The sequence below is a fragment of the Mesoplodon mirus genome, assembly GCF_964341445.2.
Source record: "Mesoplodon mirus genome assembly, chromosome: 2".
Taxonomy (NCBI): Eukaryota; Metazoa; Chordata; class Mammalia; order Artiodactyla; family Ziphiidae; genus Mesoplodon; species Mesoplodon mirus.
Window position 1 is genome coordinate 42,380,781 of NC_138977.1, and position 25,053 is coordinate 42,405,833.

At 35.2% G+C, this 25,053-nt stretch overlaps 1 protein-coding gene across 2 annotated transcripts in view; it reads right to left on the minus strand.

Annotated features, from left to right (window-relative positions):
- CFAP299 (cilia and flagella associated protein 299) overlaps positions 1 to 25,053 on the minus strand; it is a gene marked incomplete at its 5' end in the record, with an annotated part of 640,567 nt that overhangs the window by 374,629 nt on the left and 240,885 nt on the right. For both annotated transcript variants that reach the window (XM_082645145.1, XM_082645144.1), the window contains one exon: positions 15,540 to 15,630. In XM_082645145.1, the coding sequence (XP_082501271.1) occupies positions 15,540 to 15,630 (91 nt within the window). The remainder of the gene's footprint in view (positions 1 to 15,539; positions 15,631 to 25,053) is intronic.

Genomic DNA, 25,053 nt, shown 5'->3' on the forward strand with positions numbered 1-25,053 from the left:
TGAAATCTCTGGAGCTAGAATTGTTTTAGAATTCAGAATATATGGATTTTGGTAAGGTAACATGGTGGATATTCAAATATCAATCCACATTCCCACAGAAGCCTAGGACAGCATCCATTAACCTAACACATTAATTTTTCTGTGATGAACTAAAAGGATAGTCACACTAAATGAGATAAACTCCATAAATAGCCTCAGGTCAGGTTTCAATGCCGATTTACTTTATTCCAAACTTAAAAAGTCCTTTGGTTTTCAGAACTTTGTGGATTTTAGATTGGTGGTTAAGGGACTGTGGACTTGGAAATTCACAAAATCTTTCATATCAGGGCACTTGCTGTCAGTAAACTGGTGCTTTTTTAAAAAACATTTTTAGCTCTATTTTCATTTATGGAGAAAAGTGATACATTCTTAGGATATTCAGACCTTCGTTAATATCTAAACAATTCTACTACATTTCACCCTTAGACAAAGAACCAAGGTAACTGGTTTGCACAGAACATTGGGGATATAATAACTCCATAATGTGGCAAAGAGATTCATTTTCAAATTTTGGTAACCATATATCAACTTTACTTTTTTTCATATCCCACAAACAACAAAAAGCATCCAAAAATATTGTACTAGATGTGAAAATGCATTGTGTTTAGCAGGTAATAAACTGTATCTCCATTCCTTATAATGACTTTATTTCTTACTATATTCACAAACATATCTTTGGTGAATGCACTCGAATGTGAGGTTGGTTGCTCACTCATGAGTAGAGTCACTGGTCATTGATTCCGTCAATCCTAACAAAATATTCTATCTATATAGGGACATGTACTAGTGGAAATAAGACTTAAATGGGAAAGCTTATTAATATATGCAAAATTTCTGGACCTGAAAACCATGTTTGAACTTCTGATTATTTGTAAATGAAGAGGCCTTTGCAGTATAATACATTTTATTTTAATTCAAATGATTATGGAAAGGTAACACTAAAGAAATAAATTTTTGTATAAAAGTGATTGATAAATTTAAATATTTAAAAAATATTTTTTGGGCCTCCCTGGTGGCGCAGTGGTTGAGAGTCCGCCTGCCGATGCAGGGGATACGGGTTCGTGCCCCGGTCTGGGAGGATCCCATATGCCGCGGAGCGGCTGGGCCCGTGAGCCATGGCCGCTGAGCCTGCGCATCCGGAGCCTGTGCTCCGCAACGGGAGAGGCCACAACAGTGAGAGGCCTGCATACTGCAAAAAAAAAAAAAAAAAAAAAAAAAAATATTTTTTGTCTATAAGATTACATTATTGAAAGAGGGGCATTCCTTTCTTTCAAAGATGGCTGAAACTGAGCTTTTGCATCTGAAGGGTATGTTGGTGGGGTCCCTCCTAGATCCCCTTTTCCCAGGCTGGTACACTCAGTTCCAGATGCTGCAGGTGTTAATGGCTAATGGTTCACACTTGCACTCCCCTCAGAAAGGATTGTCCTTTGGTGACTGGAGCCACTTTCCTTCCTCCCCCAACCCCTGTGGCAGCTGAGAATTAATTGATGGAGACAGGAAAGGGGACAGAGAGTGTATATAAGCACATCCCCCTTACCTCAAGGCAGAATGAATCTGATACGATTCATGCTCCAGAGCCCCCTGTGTGATCAGACTGAGGCTAGATTTCCCCTGAAAACACATCTCTGCCTACCTTTTTCTTCTATACAATCATGCATCCCTCATTCCCTTAACAGGTTTCATATGCGAAAACTTTCTCATGTAATCACTTGCACCAAAATCTGCATCTTAGACTCTGCTTCTAGAGGACATGAACTAACACAACACATACTATTTATAATTTATTAAACACTACTAAGGATTAGGTTTATTTGTGCTTTAAACATGGTATAATTTTATTTTAGAAGTATCTGAACTATATGAAAATTATGATCCCCATATGGTTGGTGGGGAAACTCAGATTGTAGAGTTGAAGAACTTAGTGTATAATAAGTGAGAAATCCAAGAATCAAACTCAGCTGAATATGGCCCCATAATCTCTACTCTTTAGAATTTCTCACTGCCACTGTATCATATTTTTATCCAGAAAATTAAAAAAATTAAAGATCTACTTACTTACTTACTTGACTATACATTTTTTTTTAGTGAAATGGAAGTTGATGTGCATTCTATTTTCCAAACATTGATGTAATTTGTTTAAAATGAAGGTAAGATTGTATGCATCATATAATTTCCACAGGGTTTATTAGTGGACAAGCATGGATTCAACTAAAAAGGAAATAAACATCTGTATAATACCTTCATTTTCTTGAAAGGGAACATTTTATATAAGTTGGAAAACAGCAAGAAGGGAAAAGATCATGTCAGCGCAATGTTACTGGTCATATACAACTCAATCTTATGTTTCATAGAGATTTCAACACAGGAAATGGGTATGTTAGGAACTGCCTAATTCATAGGTTTTCCTGTCCCACATACAGTAGTTTCTTTGAATGACTCTGAAGGAAAACCTGTAACAAGTGATTTTATACCAGCTTCAATAATGCATACTTCAAAGCCCAAACTAGTCAGCCATGTAACTGTTTACACAGTCAACATTCAGTGGGAAAATAAGTGTCAACAGGTTCTATTTTTCCAACCCATAATAGCTGTGACCCTTCATTTCAATCTTCATCAGTCTCTGATTAGGAAGGGACTTTTTATTTTTGTTTTTGTGGAATCAATAAATGCAGGATTCTTTGTTTACTACCACCTGAAAAATAACAGCTCCCCTCACCCGCCCCTACCCTGCCACTTAGCTACTTAAAAGAGTTATGTAACCTTATCACACTAGAAACCCTGTAGGGCTGGCCTGCGTCTTTTTAGTCTTTGGAAGACAGCAAATATTATGGCAAAGAGCAAAGTGGTTTGCAAGGAGCAGAAAATTAATGAAATGGACTGTGGTTTCCTATATGGTTTCCTATAACATTAAAAAAAATCCATAATGTAAAGTCTTTTTAAAAATACTCTGATTGCTATAATATCTTGCCAATGACCAAAAATCTTTAGATCTCTAATAAAATCTATCAGTATCTATGGTCTCAAGGAACCTTTTCCACGATTTTTTCTAAAAATGGACTAAAAACTATTCAATGTTTGCCTTAAAAACTATAAACAAAAGTATTGCATACTTTCTACAATTTCTATTTTATTTACAATTTTAGCTCTAGAATGCTACATTTTCTTTTACTGCAGAAATCACATTATTTATTTATTTTTATTTTATTTATTTTTTTATACAGCAGGTTCTTATTAGTCATCCATTTTACACATATCAGTGTATACATGTCAATCTCAATCTCCCAGTTCATCACACCACCCCCGCCCTACCACTTTCCCCCCTTGGTGTCCCTACGTTTGTTCTCCACATCTGTGTCTCAATTTGTGCCCTGCAAACTGGTTAATCTGTACCATTTTCTAGGTTCCACATATATGCGTTAATATAAGCTATTTGTTTTTCTCTTTCTGACTTACTTCACTCTGTATGACAGTCTCTAGATTCATCCACGTCTCTACAAATGACACAATTTCGTGCTTTTTATGGCTGAGTAATATTCCATTGTATATATGTATCACGTCTTCTTTATCCATTCATCTGTCGATGGGCATTTAGGTTGCTTTCATGACCTGGCTATTGTAAATAGTGCTGCAATGAACACTGGGGTGCATGTGTCTTTTTGGATTATGGTTTTCTTTGGGTATATGCCCAGTAGTGGGGTTGTCTGGTCATAGGTTAATTCTATTTTTAGTTTTATAAGGAACCTCCATACTGTTCTCCATAGTGGCTGTATCAATTTACATTCCCACCAACAGTGCCAGAGGGTTCCCTTTTCTCTGCACCCTCTCCAGCATTTGTTGTTTGTAGATTTTCTGATGATGCCCATTCTAACTGGTATGAGGTGATATCTCATTGTAGTTTTGATTTGTATTTCTCTAATAATTAGTGATGTTGAGCAGGTTTTCACGTGCTTCTTGGTCATCTGTACGTCTTCATTTGAGAAATATCTATTTAGGTCTTCTGCCAATTTTTTTATTGGGTTGTTTATTTTTTTTAATATTGAGATACATGAGATGTTTATATATTTTGGAGATTAATCCTTTCTCTATTGATTCGTTTGCAAATATTTTCTCCCAGTCTGAAGGATGTCTCTTCGTCTTGCTTGTAGTTTCCTTTGTTTTGCAAAGTTTTTAAGTTTCAGTTGGTCCCATTTGTTTATTTTTGCTTCTATTTCCATTACTCTAGGAGGTGGATCAAAAAAGATCTTGCTGTGATTTATGTCAGAGTGTTCTTCCTATGTATTCCTCTAGGAGTTTTATAGTGTCCAGTCTTACATTGAGGTCTCTAATCCATTTTGAGTTTATTTTTGTGTATGGTGTTAGGGAGTGTTCTAATTTCATTCTTCTACATAGAGCTATCCAGTTTTCCCAGCACCACTTATTGAAGAGACTCTCTTTTTTCCATTGTATATCCTTGCCTCCTTTGTCATAGATTAGTTGACCATAGGTGCATGGGTTTATCTCTAGGCTTTCTATCCTGTTCCATTGATCTATATCTCTATCTTTGTGGCAGTACCATATTGTCTTGATTACTGTAGCTTTGTAGTATACTCTGAAGATAGGGAGTCTGATTCCTCCAGCTCCATTTTTTTCCCTCAAGACCGCTTCGGCTATTCACGGTTTTTGTGTCTCCATACAAATTTTAAGATTTTATGTTCTAGTTCAGTAAAAAATGCCACTGGTAATTTGATAGGGATTGCGTTGAATCTGTAGATTGCTTTGGGTAGTATAGTCATTTTCACAATATTGATTCTTCCAATCCAAGAACATGGTATATCTCTCCATCTGTTGGTATCATCTTTAATTTCTTTCATCAGTGTCTTATAGTTTTCTGCATACAGGTCTATTGTCTCCCTAGGTAGGTTTGTTCCTAGGTATTTTATTCTTTTTGTTGCAATGGTAAAAGGGACTGCTTCCTTAACTTCTCTTTCAGATTTTTCATCATTAGTGTATAGGAATGCAAGAGATGTCTGTGCATTAATTTTGTTTCCTGCTACTTTCCCAGATTCATTGATTAGCTCTAGTAGTTTTCTGGTGGCAACTTTAGGGTTCTCTATGTATAGTATCCTGTCATCTGCAAACTGAAAGTTTTACTTCATATTTTCCAATTTGTATTCCTTGAATTTCTTTTTCTCCTCTGATTGCCGTGGCTAGGACATCCAAAACTATGTTGAATAATAGTGGTGAGAGTGGACATCCTTGTCTTGTTCTTGATCTTAGAGGAAATGCTTTCAGTTTTTCACCATTGAGAATGATGTTTGCTGTGGGTTTGTTGTATATGGCCTTTATTATGTGGAGGTAGGTTCGCTCTATGCCCACTTTCTGGAGAGTTTTTATCATAGATGGGCTTTGAATTTTGTCAAAATATTTTTCTGCATCTATTGAGATGATCATATGGTTTTTCTTCTTCAATTTGTTAATATGGTGTATCACATTGATTGATTTGCATATATTGAAGAATCCTTGCATCCCTGGGATAAATCCCACTTGATTATTGTGTATGATCCTTTTAATGTGTTGTTGGATTCTGTATGTTAGTATTTTGTTGAGGATTTTTACATCTATATTCATCAGTGATATTAGTTGTAATTTTCTCTTTTCATAGTATCTTTGTCTGGTTTTGTTATCAGGGTGATGGTGGCCTCGTAGAATGAGTTTGGGAGTGTTCTTTCCTCTGCAATTTTTTGGAAGAGTTTGAGAAGGATAGGTGTTTGCTCTTCTCTAAATGTTTGATAGAATTCACCTGTGAAGCCATATGGTCCTGGTCTTTTGTTTGTTAGAAGATTTTTAATCATAGTTTCAATTTCATTACTTGTTACTGGTCTTTGCATATTTTCTATTTCTTCCTGGTTCAGTCTTGTAAGGTTGTACCTTTCTAAGAATTTGTCCATTTCTTCCAGATTGTCCTTTTTATTTGCATAGAGTTGCTTGCAGTAGTCTCTTAGGATGCTTTGTATTTCTGTGGTGTCTGTTGTACATTCTCCTTTTTCATTTCTAATCTGATTGCTTTGAGTCTTCTCCTTCTTTTTCTTGATGAGTCTAGCTAATGGTTTATCAATTTTGTTTATCTGCCCAAAGAACAAGCTTTTAGATTTATTGATCTTTGCTACTGTTTTCTTTGTTTCTATTTCATTTATTTCTGTTCTGATCTTTATTATTTCTTTCCTTCTACTAACTTTTGGTTTGTTTGTTCTTCTTTGTCTAGTTCCTTTAGGTGTAAGGTTAAGTTGTTTATTTGAGATTTTTCTTGTTTCTTGAGGTAGGTTTGTATTGCTATAAACTTGCCTCTTAGAACTGCTTTTACTGCATCCCATAGATTTTGGATCACTGTGTTTTCATTGTCATTTGTCTCTAGGTATTTTTTGATTTCCTCTTTGATTTCTTCAGTGATCGCTTGGTTATTTAGTAACATATTGTTTAGCCTCCATGTGTTTGTGTTTTTTACGTTTTTTCCCCCGTAATTCATTTCTAATCTCATAACGTTGTGGTCAGAAAAGATGCTTGATATGAGTTCAATTTTCTTAAATTTACTGAGCTTGATTTGTAACCCAAAATGTGATCTATCCTGAAGAATGCTCTGTGCGCACTTGAGAAGAAAGAGTAATCTGCTGTTTTGGGATGGAATGTCCTATAAATATCAATTAAATCTATCTGGTCTGTGGTGTCATTTAAAGCTTGTGTTTCCTTATTAATTTTTTTGCTTGGATGATCTGTCCATTGGTGTAAGTGAGGTGTTAAAGTCCCCCACTATTATTGTGTTACTGTTGATTTCCTCTTTTATAGCTCTTAGCAGTTGCCTTATGTATTGAGGTGCTCCTATGTTGGGTGCATATAGATTTATAATTGTTATATCTTCTTCTTGGATTGATCCCTTGATCATTATGTAGTGTCATTCCTTGTCTCTTGTAACATTCTTTATTTTAGGGTCTATTTTATCTGATATGTGTATTGCTACTCCAGCTTTCTTTTGATTTCCATTTGCATGGAATATCTTTTTCCAACACCTCACTTTCAGTCTCTATGTGCCCCTAGGTCTGAAGTGGGTCTCTTATAGACAGCATATATATGGGTCTTGTTTTGTATTCATTCAGTGAGCCTGTGCCTTTTGGTTGGAGTATTTATTCCATTCATGTTTAAGGTAATTATTGATATGTATGTTCCTATTACCATTTTGTTAATTGTTTTGGATTTGTTTTTGTAGGTCTTTTTCTTCTCTTGTGTTTCCCACTTAGAGAAGTTCCATTAGCATTTGTTGTAGAGCTGGTTTGGTGGGGCTGAATTCTCTTAGCTTTTGCTTGTCTGTAAAGCTTTTGATTTCTCCATCAAATCTGAATGAGATCCTTGCTGGGTAGAGTAATATTGGTTGTAGGTTCTTCCCTTTCATCATTTTAAATACGTCATGCTGCTCCCTTCTGGCTTTTAGGGTTTCCGCTGAGAAATCAGCTGTTAACCTTAAGGGAGTTCTCTTGTATGTTATTTGTTGTTTTTGCCTTGTTGCTTTCAATAATTTTTCTTTGTCTTTAATTTTTGTGAATTTGATTACTATGTATCTCAGTGTGTTTCTCCTGGGTTTATCCTGCCTGGAACCCTCTGCACTTCCTAGACTTGGGTAGCTATTTCCTTTCCCATGTTAGGGAAATTTTCAACTATAATCTCTTCAAATATTCTCTTGGGTCCTCTCTCTCTCTCTTCCCCTTCTGGGACCCTTATAATGTGAGTGTTGTTGTGTTTAATGTTGTCCCAGAGGTCTCTTAGGCTGTCTTCATTTCTTTTCATTCTTTTTTCTTTATTCTGTTCTGCAGCAGTAAATTCCACCATTCTGTCTTCCAGGTTACTTATCCGTTCTTCTGCCTCAGTTCTGCTATTGATTCCTTCTGGTGTATTTTTCATTTCAGTTATTATTTTGTCATCTCTGTTTGTTTGTTCTTTAATTCTTCTAGGTGTTTGTTCTCTAATTCTTCTAGGTCTTTGTTAAACATTTCTTGCATCTTCTCAATATTTGCTTCCATTCTTTTTCTGAGGTCCTGGATCATCTTCACTATCATTATTTTGAATTCTTTTTCTGGAAGGTTGCCTATCTCCACTTCATTTGGTTGTTTTTCTGGGGTTTTATCTTGTTCCTTCATCTGGGACACAGCCTTCTGCGTTTTCATCTTGTCTATCTTTGTGTGAAAGTGGGTTTTTTCCCACAGGCTGCAGGATTGTAGTTCTTCTTGCTTTTGCTGTCTGCCCTCTGGTGGATGAGACTATCTAAGAGGCTTGAGCAAGTTTCCTGATGGGAGGGACTGGACAACATTATTTATTAAATACTTGTCATGTATCATGCAGTGTGCCAAGTGTTTAACCTTTATTTTCTTTTCAATACTCAATCATTATTAAGATGAGGGGACCCTTTTAATCTCTACATTACAGAGCAGGACATTGTGGTTTAGGGAAAACTACCATAGTCCTTTAGAAATTTGTAATACTGGGTAAATAGTAAATATGGAACTTTAGACTAGTTACTGTCTACTGCAAGTTCTATGCTCTTAGCCACTGAACTACACTAAATCCTCTAAAGCCAGGATCACACTTCTCTTCCCATAAATAAAATTATCATCAGCTGTTTATATGCTCCATTGAATCCCCCAAACAGAAATGCATAAACAGTATTCAAAACTTCCTCTCACCATTTCCTTATCAAAAAACAAAGTTATGTCCTGAATTATACAAATCCATCCTTTCCCACCACTCATTCTGTCATTTCTTTATCCCAGCCTTTTATTATCTATCTGAAATGTTACAGTGGCTGCTCAGGTGATCTCTCTGTCTCATATCTCATCTCCTATCTCTACAGACACTGAGATCAAAATCAGAAGAAAGTTGGAAAACTGTAAGATAATCATGTCATAGACACCAAGATAGGAGATAAAAAAAGATTAATCAACTATATAAAAAACTCAGAGCAGTTTAGAAAGAAATTGGATACTATTGTCTCAGAAGAACTCATTTTACCTCTTCACTCTGTTGTCTATCTAGTATTTTCTTTATACAATCATCACATCTTGACCTCAAATATTTTTCTTAGTCTCTATCATGTACATGAAATGCCCTCAGCATGTAACATCTTCATTCAAGCATCCTCTGTAATTCAACCATTTCTATTAAGACATTTCTGGAAATTGTAAAAAAAAAAAAAAAATCACCTTTAATCTCACTCTCATTTAAAGATTTAATTATTTAACATTTCCATTGATTTTTCTGAGAAAATGCATTTTGCACTATCTCATATGTTCACACAATATGTTCAGTTCTCTGTGAAGTTTTTAATGTCCACTAGCATCACTATGATTTGCCTCCAATCTGAGTTTCTGGGTATCTAGAACCAGACCTGTTTAACATGCTTTTCCAAGCACTTGTTATAAACATACACTTAATAAATGGATCCTTGTGGTGGCAGTGTTAAACACTTCATAGCATGAGCAATCAGAAAACTACACTTTCCCAGGAAACAATAAATCTGCTTACCAATGAGAAGAAAATGGTTAGTCATTTTAGTCTTTTAAAAAGTTTTAAATCTGGAATACATGAGTCATGAGGTAGAAATGTTTTCTTACATGAATAGCTCACATTTAAAATAAAATTAAATAGTTATATTACTAGGAAAAAATACTTATTGTAGCTGTCATTTGAAGTACTACACAATTAATCCTTTCAAACATTTTTGTACATGAATTACACATAAGCCTCAATGTTTTGTCTAAACAAAATGCATGGAGCATCATAGTAATTTAAAACAGAGTATTTTGGAAAAGATGTAAAAAAAGAAATGTGTGCTTATACATACATATATATATATATATATATATATGCTTATATATAGTGCTTGTATATGTGTGTATATATGTGTATATATACATATTCATATATTATACATACACATTATTTTGTATACATTATATAAAAAATTCAGAGGCAATTATGAAATAATACTAATTCTTGAATTAAATTGAATTACCTCTGGCTTACTACAAGCTTCTTAAAAAAGAGACTTATCTAAACAATATCTATATGTAGAACATCTGACCCACTGAGCCACTGAAAGCTTTAAAGGAAGTACATTTTCAAGAATTTTTATTCTTTAAATAGCAGCTATATAAATTTCTAATTTTCATAAAACCCTATTCTCTCCCAGGGCATAGCCCAAGACTACACACCCAAGCAGCAGCTTTGTGGGAATGGTATAAATGTATATAATAAGCAAATAATCCTATAACTTACACATTGAAAATATTAGGGTGGAGGCCCCTGGAGATGGGGGGACAGAGAGGAGTGCTGTTTTCCTAAGCTCCAGGCTCTATAGCAGAGTAAATTCAAAGCCTAAGTGGAGAAAACTAATAAATCACATTTGCAATTAGTTGACCAGAGGGAGAAAGAGGACACTCAGAACAAGATCCAATTACACTAAATAGCATTTGAAACCTGGCTTCACCAATTTAAAAATAAAATAAAAAGTTATGAGTGTGGGAAAGTAAAGCTAATCTTCTTCTAACTTCCTAGCTACATTTAAAGAAAATTGCCTAGGAAAATTGCTATGAAATTAGCCTTCAAACCTTATTAGGCCATGCAGGTCAAGTCAACTACGTCAGTTCTAAAACTCTAACATAATTTTTTCTCGTATGTACTTTCAATAAGATGAAACAAAAAGAGTAGCAAATGTGCCTCTGGCTTGAAGTTCTCCATTTATTTTGACCCTACACATGATGTAGAGAAATCTCAATGCTCAGGAAATAGTCATTTCCCTCAGAGAGTTCAGACCTCATAAAATTCACATGTAATTTCTGCTGACAGTAAATTAATATAGATTCAAATCTCATGAATATTGTATATTTTATAGGACTACTTTTTAAAAAGCATATCCAGTTAGTAAATGGCTTTTAAAGTAAGCCCATGATCCTAATAATTAGATCTTTCTAAAATATGTTGTATTCTGTTGTAAATTGTTTGCTCTAAAACTATTTGGAGTCTTCATTAAGACAAGACTATGACATAGAAAATTAAGCCTTAAATGCCACCCTTGATACAATGATATGTAGTCTGCTGATTATAATAGTATCACAAATTCAAAGGCCCAAATAAATGACCAGATGTTATTTTCAAAGTCAGCAAACAAGCTATGAATCTAAAAAAGACGCTTGTTTCCAAATCAATGACAACCTACCCAACATTAAATGACTCAAAAAAAAGTTAAATTTATGATACTTTCTAAGGGGAAAAAAAAACATAGCGATGTAATTAAAGGTCATTTGGAGCAGCAATGTAGAATAAAATAGATAAACTCACAGCAGAGCTATCTCATCTTCCCAAATCTAAATCCACCAACCTATTTAGCAGATGTGCCTATATACTATTTCTTCCCTCCTGCTAGTGGGTTCTGCCTCTCTCAGAGACAAACCCTTTCCTGGTGCTCTGAACCCCAGCAAAGATCCCCTTTGTCCACTGTGCCATCAATATCCCTCTCTCTACTGGGTCATTCCTGTTAACATAAACTTGGTTAATATTATCCATCTTAAAACAAATTTCCTAGACCCCCAGCCCTGTACCAACTGTCATTCAAGGTCTATGTTAGACTTCACTGCAAAAATCCTCAAAAACAGTTGACCTCCTTATCTTCACTTTCACACTTTCTTCTTTTCTATACATACTCCAACGAGACATTTAACCACAGCCCTCCACTGAAACAGCCCTCATCAACATACTCAATGATACTTACCTAGCCAAAAACAATAGCAAACTTTTCATCATCTGTATGTCCCCCCCAAAAAGATATGTTGAGATCTTAACACTTGGTACCTGTGAAAATAACCTTATTTGGAAATAGGCTCTTTGTAGGTGTAATGGAATTAATATTAAGTGGTATTCAACCAGGGGAGGGGGAGCTAATCAAATGACTGGTGTCTTTATAAGAAAAGAAGACAGAGACACAGATACATAAGGAGAATGCCATGTGATGATGGAGGCAGAGGTTAGAGTGATGTCTCTACAAACCAAAGAACACCAATGACTCTCAGACACACCAGAAGCTAAGGGAAAGGCATGGAATAGAGTCTCCCCTAGACGCTTCAGAATGGTTCTGCTGACACCTTGATTTCAGACTTCTGGCCTCCAGAAGAACTGTGAGAGAACAAATTTCTGTTGTTTCAAGCCACTCAGTTTGTGATAACTTGTTATGGCAGCCATGAGAAACTAATAGATCATCTTATTTAACCTCTCAGCAGCATTTGACATGGTGAGCATTCCTGCCTTTGAATTTTTTTTTTCTTTTCCCATGTCTATAGCATGGCTCTCACCTGATTTTTCTCCTTTCTGTTACTTCTCAGGTTCCTTAGCTAGTTCTTTCACACATTTCAGATCTCTAAATGTTGGAGTGTACTAAAAATCTGTCATAGAGCCTCACTCTTTCTACCCACACTCTCTGCCTGGTAAACTTTTGCAAGCCCATGGCTTTATGTACCATTTAGATGTTGATAGCTTTCAGATTTATATCCTAGCCAAAACTTCTCCCAAGTTCGAAACCAATATATGTAAATAACCAATCAACTTCTCCACTTGGATATTTAATAGGCATCACAAAATTAATATAGCCCAAACAGAGCTATTTCATTATTGATTCCTGAAATAACTTTTCCTGTCACAGTAAGTGCCACCATCATCCCCACCTGTTCAAACTAAAAACCTAGAAGTCATCCTAATTTCCTCTTTTTAATATTCCACATCCAATCCATCAGTGAGTCCTGTCTGCTTTGCCTCCAAAACATAGACACAATTCAGTAACTTCCCTCCATCTCAACTACAACCATGCTGTTTTGAGAGTTTCATCTCCTGCTGGTTGATTACAAGAGCTCCCTAACTTATCTCCTTGCTTCTGGCTCTAGACTTCTTCACCACATTCTTCTACCCCACACAGCAACAATGAGATCAATCTTTCTAAAGTGTAAACCAGATCAGGTCACTTCTCTGCTAAAGATCATCTGTCCATCAACTTTCTATCACAATAATAAAAGAATACATATAAAAATTAAAAAAGAATGAAATCAAAATTCCTTAAAACCTACATGATCTGGCTGCTGACCTCCTCTCTGATTTCATCTGTCTTTCTACTTCCCTTCAATAGCTGCCTTCCAGCCACTCTGGTCTTCTTACCATCTCTTGAATATGCCATGATTGCTGTTATCTCAGGAGATTTTAATACATGTTCCTTCTTCTTGGGATATCTCTCCCTCTCAAATATTTATCTCTTTGGGGTATCTCACCCTTCAAATTCCATGGCTATCTTCCTCATTTCATTCAAGTCTCAACAGGTATCACCTCCTTAAAGTAATTTTTCCTGTATACAGTAGATAAAGCAACCGACCACTGTCTATTCAATCTCTCTATATTCCATATTCTAATTCTATGTTCTTCATAGCACCTACACAGAGCTGAAATTAATTGTTCCATTTTTATTTTGTTTACTAATTTTTTATCTCCCTCTCTAAAATATAAACACTTTAAGGTCATAGATGCAGTGGCCCAGTGTCCCAGCGACTAAAACAGTTTCAGGCTTGAGCAGGTACACAAGAAATATATGTTGATTGATTGGAAAATGGATGGGAGTCGGCCAAGAAAATACACAGGTGTATCATTTAGGAGGCTGTTAGAGTAATCTATTTAAGATATGATGGGCGTTTGAATGTAGATAAATGATATTTGAGATGGTGAAAAGTGAAGCGATTTGACACATTTAGAAGAACTTAGTGGCTCATTTAACATGGGTGAAAGAGAATAAAGAGTTTATTATGGGACTTCCCCAGCAGGCCAGTGGTTAAGACTTCACCTCCAATGCAGGGGGTGCAGGTTCGACCCCTGGTCAGGGAGCTAGATCCCATGTGCCTCGTGGCCAAAAAACCAAAACATAAAAAACAGAAGCAATATTGTAACAAATTCAATAAAGACTTTCAAAAAAGAAAGTTTATTATAACTGACATACTTTTGATGTGGGTAAATGAGTGGATGAGACCATCATTTATTGTTAAAGGAAATACCAATAGGATAGAAAGGTTAAAAAGACATTTTTGAGAGGAAGTACACCACTGCAGTAAAAAGAAAAACATGGGTCTAGTGTATCTAACGCTGTTTGTGTTTGTTGATGATACTGTTTAACCATGGGCCATTTTTTTTTTCAAACCTAAGAAAACTTATTTCTATCCTTCCTATGAATGGAATTTGTTCTGCCAATTTTCTTTTCTTTTAAATGTGCATGTTCCCAAATACAACAGATCCCTTTTCAGTTCTTATCCTGCTTGTTCACTGATGATCGTTTGTTCCTTCTTGAAAGTCCTTACCATGGATTCCTATGTTACCACATTTTTCTGCCTTTCTTCCTACCTCTCTAGCTGCTCCTTCTATTAATGATCAGATAAATTCCAAACTTTTCTGTTGTGATTGACAAAGTCCTCTAAGTCTAGTCCCCACCCATATTTCCAACCTCACTCAGCCCACTTCCACCAAGAAACTTTCCCTGCTTTCAAGTCCAGGATCATTCTATACAATTCTCTAACGAAAGCATGATTTTTTTTTCTTTCAGAAGAACACTGAGGATTTTATCTGCATGTGAAATTTTCAAGGGACATGATAGTGAGAAAAATGCCAATTTTTTTATTGAGAAAACTTTGGTAAAAATAGACATCCTTATAACATAGTTATCTGTTGCTCAAAATTTTTCATTGTACTACTTCTGATTATTTTTCTGTAATTCACTATTACAGTTTCAGCATGAATATTTGTCTATTTTTATCCTTAACTTGGAACAGTTTGAGACTTACAGAAGACTGTTATCACCAATATTATATTAGCAAAGCATGAAAGCAAATATTCCAAATAATATTAGCAATTTTAAACATTTGATCTAGCACATATTTTAATAAAGCAAGAGCATGCTCTCCTTGTATGATTCAAAATCATATCTCTCCATTATGTGGTTTCTATCACACCTCCTCAGATAGGACGACTATAGGGCAGACTCTATCTTCTGTAGGTAGCGCGAATCAGGTAGGTGGGGAAAACCTTGGGGATGAGTGGATGACATGATTTGGAGAAGTGTAGTAGGAGCTTGGGTTGAAAAGAAGCATGAAGTTTCAACACAGGAGTAGCACAGAGTTGGAGATGACAACCAGTCTACCAAATACAGACATTTTCTTCACAGCAAATACATAGAATACTACTAATATTTTTCACCATTTGGCTACTTCTACAGATGTAAATTGGAATAAAATTTTTTCTACATATATTCTTATAATATATAAATAATAAAGAGCTATATTACATCCCTCATGAATTACCTTTCAGAGACAGTAGTAAAAGTTATATTCTTAACTAACTATACATTATATACTAACTGTGCCTTTAAGGTATACATTTTTAGCCTTTGAATGAAATGTACTCACACTTACTATTCCACTGCGATTGTCTTCTTCTCTCACTGCCAGAGCCTTCAGAAAATTATCATGTATGTCTTTACCAGCACTTGCTAATGTCCTATAAAAAGCAAGTAATCAGTTATAATATATTAGATAAACAAATATGTTGAAAATACTCTGGGTACAAAATACAATGCTTCTTTATTCCAAGTGACAATCCCTTTAACACTAAAACTATATATACATATTATATGAAATCATTATAAACCATACACAATTACTATAATCAATTAGATTATTCAATTTAATTTCAGTTATACAGTCTTTATTTACAAATAATTGGAATCAAGTTTATAAATAATATCAATACTCACACCAGATACAGTTAATTCCATTTATGTGCCCATATTATTCTTTTTATCATGCCATGAAAATTCAATATATTTATTCCCCTCACTACAAAAAATAATTTTAAATTGCCTGTAATTTAAGTATAATTTATTAATTTAATATAAGAAAACTAAAATATTAGCCACTTAAGCCAATTCAGTTGCTGGAACAGAGCACTGTTTAAGTTTTATGAGTGGAGATAATCAAGGCAAGACAGGAAACTAGGTTATCTTTGCCAGATAAAAGAAAGCATTAAGAATTTAAGAGAGAAATGACTTTCTCTGCAAATAAATTTTAAAGAAAATTTATCACAGCGATCTTGATCAAGCAACACTGAACCACAAAATAAAGAGTGAGTTCAAGAGTGATTTGTGAAATAATAAGCATTTCTTTATTTAGCAATGTTCTATATATTCAACAAACATTTCTATTGCATGTCTATTATGTACCAGGAACTGTACTAGGGACAAAGATGAATGAGACATAATTCCTGCTTTCAAGTTGCCTGTGGTATCATGGAGGTGAACAGATACAGGAACATTATAATATCATACCATGTGATAAGTGTAATAATAGAGATATGGATGGATATTGAATCATAAGAGAAATACCTTACCTATTCAGGGAAAAGTCACTTAATCTTTTTTTTTTTAATTTTTCACACACACACTGTATTTTATTTTTACAAGAGATAAATAAGTCACTTAATAAGTTTTAAAGCCATCATTGAACTAAATGTTAAAAGATGAGACAGCATTAGCCAGTTTGGGGCTGACGGTGATGGGAGAAGGAAAGAGTTATGAGTAACTTCAAAGGAATTAAAGAACAGAGATGAAACACTGCCAGGTGCCCTTGGGTAACTGCAAAACAGTCAGAAAGTAAGCACAGGAAGTGAAGGAGAAACCATACAATATTAATAAAAGCTAACATTTTTACAGACATACTGTTATAAATATTTAGTTAAGGCCATTCAGCTAATCGGAGCAGACCTGTTTTCAAACTCAGGCAGTCTAGTTCTAAAACTCATTCTCATAACCACTAGGCCATGCTGCCTTACCAGGAAGGCCTTGTATGCTACATTAAGCAGCTTGAGCCTTATCTTCTAGGAGATATTTAACCACAAGGGTCGTATGCAAGGAAATAAGATGGTCAATTTTGTGTTTCAGTAGTAGTATCCAGGCATTGTGATAAACATAGGCTGGAGGAGAGCCACACTGGAAAGATTAATTAGGGGGCTTTAGTAAGAGATGATGAAGACCTGAGTTAAAGCAGTGCTGGTAAGAATAAGAGAGGATAGATTAAGGAAATATTTAAGAGGGAAATAGACCTGGTGGTTTCTTTTTGTAAAGAGTTAAAGAGAGATTACTACCAGGTTTCTTTAAATCAATATAGGCATGTACAATATGTAACCTACTGATAATTTTGTTGAACTATAAATTCAACTCGTTAAGTTGATCACAGCTTGTCAGCTTTTCCTTTTCTAGTTTTATGTGCCTTGGCTTATAGTATCAATATCAACTAATAATCAAAATATCTAAATATACATTAACTACTCATTGGTACCAATGCAGAGAATCAGAAGTTTGAGAAATTTCTCAATTTATTGTGCTATTCAAAAGTGAGTCTTTCATATTATAATACACTTATGCACTGCTCTGAAAATAAATCTCCAAAATATCAAATTTATTTTGTCAGAAGCTTGCCCAGAAAACATGCATTGTTTCTCTATTGCTCACAGGTTAATCTTTTCATCACTGGTCAGTTTCTACCTAATTTCCTGCTTATGGTCTATATTTAAAATCAGAACGAGTTAGAAATTCTTTGTGAAGTTTGAACAGAGAATTAGTTTTACAAGTTTATCAATCGGGACTGGTTAGGTTATGCTATAGTAACTAGTGGCCCAAATGTCTGTGGTTTATAATTACAAAGGATTATTTATCAATAATGCTATGCATCAATAGCAGGTTGATTGTGGCTCTTCATCTTGAAGGGATGAACTGGGAGGCTCATGAAATAGCCTCTATTTGAAACCTCTGTGGTTATTGTGCAGAGGGAACATGGTCACACGCTGGCTCTTAGAGCATCTGCTTGTAAGAGACTCATGTCATGTCCACTCACATTTGATTGGCCAAAGCAAGTGCCATGCCTGAAATCAATGGGATGGAAAAGTATAATACTGCCCAGGGAAGAGTAGCAAATATCTGTAAACAGTATCCTAGGTACCCCTTGCTTCTATAGCATAAGCAAACAAAGGCTGAGAGTACATAGCTCAGTAAACAAGAGCAATAAAGAAAACAATTTCTGAGTAAAATTTAAAGGTATACAAAATGTGTTAAATAAAGTGGTTCATTGTAATTTAACCAAATAAAAATGCTTTTGGAAATTAAGTTCACTAATCTTAGCTCCAAAGAAGAATATTTTCCCACAGACCCACAAAACTTCTAAAAATAATGGTTGAAGGAATGAAATAGACTTTGGTATGTGGTCTTCTCTGATAGTCATAGACACCTGTTGGTTTTGCCTCCCTGACATCCCTTCCCACTTTTGATAACAGAACCTAATTTTTATTTGGAAAATGGTCCCTCCCACATTCTATGCTTTGGTAACAGAGTCATTTAAGGTACCCACTCACAACTCTTAACTCCTAAACCCCAGCGAATGAATATACCTCAAGCTTAACCAATATCACTTAACCTCAAGAGAACGTACATCATAAACAGAGACACAAGGATGAAAAGCAACTGGAATTGTAGTGAGTGTCCTTAATTCCTACTACATAACCTCATCATTCAACTTTTTCTTCAAATCTATGATAACCAGTGCTCCCCCAATAAATCTCATTTTTTATTTAGTTCATTAGAATTGCTTTCTATTGCTCACAACCAAAACCTATAATTGACATGATGGTTATCTAGCTAAGATACTGCAGAGCTCCTAAAGGTTTCCATATAGTAAGTCTACTCCCCACTCCTCCCACCTCCCCAAATACATCTTACTTTGCTGTAAATCTTTAGACCATTACAGATACGTTAAAGTCCAATTTGATCACCAATCCCAGCCTCAAAACACGAAAGGTAACCATCATTATCATTTCTGCATGCATCCTTCAAGGTTATTGTCTATTGCTTACGTATACACTTGTGTACCCATAAAAGCATATATAGTATCATTTGGTGAGTTGTTCATTTTATCACATATTTTTCAACTTACTGTTTTGTTGCATTGTTGTTATTGTTCCTGGGAGTAGATGTTTATGAGAGTGCCAAGGAAGATCAAAATTATTCCCAAGTTTATCAGACATGAAAATCAGAAGAATAGATTTCTAGGTACCATTCATTAGCAGGGAAGGAACTCCTAATACTCTGCCAGGCCTAGCTCACTTGCAAACAGCTGAGGTTTTTAGCAGGTATCTGGGCAGGGCAGGAAAAGGAAATAATTGCAGTAGAATTTTTGCTGTCCCTGGACACTTAATTTGACCCACACTGTTTTCCCTTTTTCCATAAAAATAAAACCCCGTTTCTCACCTGAGCATGTAGCTTCCTGGAATAAAGACTACATTTTCTAGGCTTTTTTTGCAGCTACTTATGCCCATATGACTAATTTTTGCACAATGGTATCCAAGTGAAAATTACATACAACTTCTGTACTTAAAGGGGGTGGGTGCCATTTTGCCTGTAGTTGGAATGCCATATAATGATTGTAGCTCCAGCTGCCATCTTGACTTAAGTGGGAGGCCACTGTTATGGAGAAACAAGAGAAAGAAGGAGAGTCCCTGACACCGTGGAGGACCAACCCAGCCTTGATTGACACCATCTGGACATCTGGAATATGAGACTAAAAAGGGCTTATATTTGGTTTCAGCCACTGTCATTTTGTTTTTTTCTATTATTTTTAACTAAACTTAATCTAAACAGATATATACACCATATGAAATTGCTCACCCTTCCAACAAAGATGCTGTTGTGGGATTGGTTTGGTTATCAAACTAGACTTTAACCTTATCCGTAATATTCTGAGGATATCACAGGAGACTGTATTACTTATCTAATTAAAACGAATTGTTTTTTAAACAGTCAAAATGTTAAGTATTTTAAATGGAAGCATGAGATAATGGAAATTAAACTGAAATATAAGATGGGACATCAGTCTTTAATTCTTATCCATTTACCAACTGATTAGTCCAAGTAATCATGTTTTTCTGAACCTGGGTTTCATGATGGGCTAAATAATCTCTAAGCCCCCTAGCAGCTGTACAACTTGTAATGTAAAATGATCATACTCTATCATCAATCACCAAGCATCATTAATTTATAATCAGCTTAAGAAATGTGACTGTCACACTGACAATACATTAAGAGCATATTGTTCAAGTCTTACATACACAGACTTACATCATTTCTTATAACCTCCATGAGGAAGATAAAAGTATTTTTGTTATATAAATTGGGAACAGAGAGGATACGGTCTATAACCCCTAAGCTATTTGCAGCAGAGTAAAAAAAAGTTATATAAATAATCAATTATTATAACATGCTACATCTGAGAATCTGAAACTTCTCAGCAAGGAGAAATATTGGAAAATAAAGGTAATACTGAGTGTGTGGTAAGGAATTCTTAAATCTTTAATGTGCATTACTCTTACTTAACTAGATTTATTTAACAGTCAGTGACCTGAGAAACCTTGCTTAAGTAAATATTACAAAAGGAGTTACTTCCTCAAGAAATGAAGTAGTTCTGTTACAAAATCTGAGGGTTATAAGTTTTATAAAGGCAAATACTCCATCTTTGTTGTTTACACTCCACCACACTTTCAAAATGGTGTAACAATCATATGGGTGAGTTAATTTTTACCAACCTTGTTTAATCATTAGCTAAACGTATTTATATAATTCTACATGAATGACTAAATATATTCTTAACCCTCAAAAATTAGGCTACTGGCTTTATGATTTAATTATGTTGCTTATATATCCCACATTCACATTTCATATTTCTAGAAGTTACATTCAACTCATTAGCACTTGTTTCAATATGTAATTCCACCTCTCTGTGCCTCAGTTTCTTTAAAAGGATTTTTAGTAACTCAGTTTGGAAAAATTAAATGGAGAGTATAGTAAAAAATAAAGTAAAAAATAGTAAATAAGTAAAAAATTTATTATAAAAACTCTATACTATTATCTTCTTAAAAACAAGCACACTTTTTATGAAAAAGTAGTTTTCATAAACAGTTTTATTTCCCAGGATGAGTTTACTGACAAAACTATTTGTATGTATGTGTATTTATATGGTCTCAAATAATATAATTTTGATTTTTTAGAGGCCAAAATGGAAAAAAATTGTTTGCAAAGTTGAAGAAAAATATTTAATTTTAGTTAAAATAATGTGTGAATTTTTAGATAAGTCATTTGAGTGTTTGAGTATGAAATAGGAAGATATGTTTTTATAGTCCTTTATCATAGGGCATCTGTTGCTTTGTCAGAGAGTGATGATCTTGCACATTTTTTCCAGAACAACATGATACTTTTTGTTTTGTCCTTTACATAAATTGGGAGGAAAAAAAATCTTATTTTTCCCCCAATAAAATGTTTTATAAATATCTTTAAATTGGCAAATCTTCACATTCCTTTCCTTAATTTGTCATTGTATATTTGCTCTGTATTAATCAGCTCAGGCTGCCATAGTAAAATACCATAGTATTTTATTATGCCCACAGACTGGGTGGCCTCAATAACAGAAATTTATTTATCACAGTTCTGGACATTGGAAGTCTGAGGTCAGGGTACCAGCATGTTCTGTTTCTCTTTAGTTTGCATCTGGCTGCCTTCTCACTGTGTCCTCACATGGCAGAGAGAGAACAAGAGCAAACTCTCTGGTATCTCTTCTTATATGAGCACTAAACCCATCACGAAGGCCCCACCATCATAATCTCATCTAAACCCAACTACTTGCCAAAGGCCAGTCTACAAATACCATCCCACTGGGGGTTAGGGTTTCAGCATATGAATTTGGCAGGGTGGGAGTGGGATGAGAGGTGCACACTATTCTTTTCATAGCATATTCTTTCTCCCTTCAGAACTCATTTCCCACATTTTATTTTTTCTTGCAATATTGTCTTGCTTGCCTTATCACTTCTTTGGTACAATTTTGATATTTCAAATTTTCTTTTATCATGTGGGATAACTTAGCAAATTTTTACCTCTTGAGATATGCTAGATTAAGTTCCGCAGTCAGCTATTTGTTCCTCTCCAGCTATCCTTAGCAAGGTGCAAACAATTTCAAGCCAGATAACCACAGAAAAACTCCAAATGCCAGACCATAGGAATTTGCCTCAAATAGCATAGAGAAAAACTTCCTTTTCCTTATCTTGAATGTGAATTTAGATGAAACTAATACATGCATTATAGGACTATTTTAACTTTTATATGTGTGGAATATAACTAACATACATAAAAACAGCATAAAACGTAGTTAATCCGTTATGACAAAGCCAACCCCTGTAACTCATCACTTAGTCAAGAAATAGAACAATGATGACACGCCAGGACCCCCACTTACTCCTTCCTGCTCACAACTCCATCTCCCACCACCATCATCACCACAGGTATCCACTTTCTTACTTTTATGAAATCCACCCCAATGCTTTTCCCTTATCTGTCTTCAACTTTCATGATAATCATTATCTTTTATCACTTAAGTATGTATCCCCAAACAATATAGTTTAATTTGCCTGTTTTTGAACTTTCTACAAATGGGATCATGAAGTGTGTCTTTTTAACATACTGTTTCCTTCATTAATATTTTTGATGTACATTTTTGCATACATGCTGATGCATGGGGCTATACCTCACTTTCACTGAATTCTTTTACATGAATATAAAATTATTTATTTATCCTTTTTATTAACATAGACCTCAAAGTTGTTTCTCGTTTGGGTGTATTATAAACAAGCTGCTAGAATTTCCTGTACATGTGTCTTGAGCATAAATTTCTCTAAGATATATAGCTAGCAATGGAACAGCTGTGTTGTAGGATATTTGTAACTTTAACTTTACAAAATAATGCCAGCTTCTTTCCAAAATGGTTGAACAAATTTACACTCCTACTACTAGAACATGAGAGTTCTCTTTGCTCCATATCATTCCCAAAATGTTGTATTTTAGGACTTTTTAATATTAAGCAACTCAGTGTATTTGTACTAGTATCTCATCATGCCTTTAATTTGCATTTCCTTGATTACTTTTATGTTTTGTATGTACCTACTTTTATGTCTGATTTGTATGTCCTCTGAATACCAGAATGAATACCATAAATTGTGTACAAGGAAAAAAGCAACCACTGAACAGTTTCAAGTCCTTTCCTTTCAGCATAAATCCACCTTTAATACTGGAGGGATGATTTTTTGAAGATCCAAGAGGAAAAATATCGTGGAGCTAAATCCAATGTGTGGTTTTTGAGTCTTCTGTCTTTTTGTGTAAGCTATTCTTGGTGGCTTTTCTTTCTTTCTTTTCTTAAAATGTAATTGAAACAATGTTCCTTAGGAGTCAAATCAGTCAGGAATACATTTGGAGACATTTAAGGTTTAGGAACTTTTATACCATATACTGTGATTCCCACAGAATTTCCAGGAGGTCATCAATTTATATTGTAATAAATTTCAGAAAAGGAGACTACTTGAGAAATGAGATTCATTTATTAGTGAGAAGGAATGAGAATCAAATTTCCATTAAGAAGATGAATGGCACCACCTTCCCCACCCTTTTCTGTGTGAAAGAGTTTTTAAATTATCAAATGTACAGTAAAGCTATCAACATTTCTGGGAAAAAACTTCAACTGTCAGAAGCACACGGACGAAAGACAAGAAGTGCTAACATGCACACTGGACAGCTGTTTCTTTTCATTTTCTATTTTGAGAAAAACCCAAGTGGGAGTCCTGAAAAATCTGCGGTATCTTACATCAGTCAAACTCCACTTTGCCTGGATGAAAATTTGTGCTTTTCTTTGAGGGAACAAAATGGTTTGGCTTCTGTGTGAGAAAGTGTCAATGAACTCCTCATTTTTTTTTTTGGTACATTTGGCAAGTTTCTCTAGTTAATTCTTAAATATGGTAGGTTAAGATGTTCTCACACTTTGCGGAGAAAAAAGTTGCTTAGAGAGAAAATAAATGCTCGTAGTTTCTGAACGTGTTTGCTTTTGTTCTGTAAACACATTAATATATAACTTTGCTTTTACTCTCCTCTGGGAGGCAGCTAAATCTTTTTTCTGGTTTGAAGTATATTCCCTCATCTTCTGGTTATATTTATACAGTGAAAGCCAGTGAGAAAATAGAAGGCAAGGAAAGTAACCCCTGGTTTGATAATGCTTGCCTCCAAACTCCTCTCTATCTGTGGGAATCAGCCTTATTGCTCCATAGAACGCTGAGGTTGTCATGCACATGAGGCTTTAGAAAGCTGAAGGTCTTGAGGCTCAACATCTTTATGCTATTTATAGCTAGTTTTTATGTGTGTGTCTCTTGTTAATAACTTTTGAAAGATTCTATATGAAGAGGAAGACAATTTAATACAATGAAATTCCAGGGGGCAATTCCTCACCAGAGAAAAGCAGTCTAAGCAGAAGCCCACACTGTATTTCTCAACAAATGTATGAGGCAGTAAGGTCTGTCATGTATCAGGAATAGTGGACATATGGGTGCTCAGAGCAGAAGAGTATACAGACGAGGGGGGCACTGTATGGGAGGAGAGGGGTATCCCATGTGGGACCTTGAGGAGAAAGATACCTAAAGAAGGCTGTTAGGAAGGCTTGCTGCCTGATGTCCTCTGTATGAACCCCTGTGTTAGCCCTTTAATAAAAGTTGCAGTACTGTGATGCAAGTCTGACCCTTAGTGATAAAGAGAGTTTAGAAAAGATGGGACAACATTAGAATGAGGAGACAGAAAGAGAGACCTCAACTGCTATGCTAAGGAAGGTTCAGCAAAGCTCTACGTATGTCCTTGAACCAAAGTCAGCAAATACAGAGTTACAGCCCCCAGAAATGGATCTGCCCTTAATATCCCTGCCACACTCAGTCACTGAGGGAAAGCAGCCTATGGGAGTTGTGGCCTGGGTGCAAATGCACAATACGTTTCAAAACCATCTGATGGGGCCCTCAGTTAAT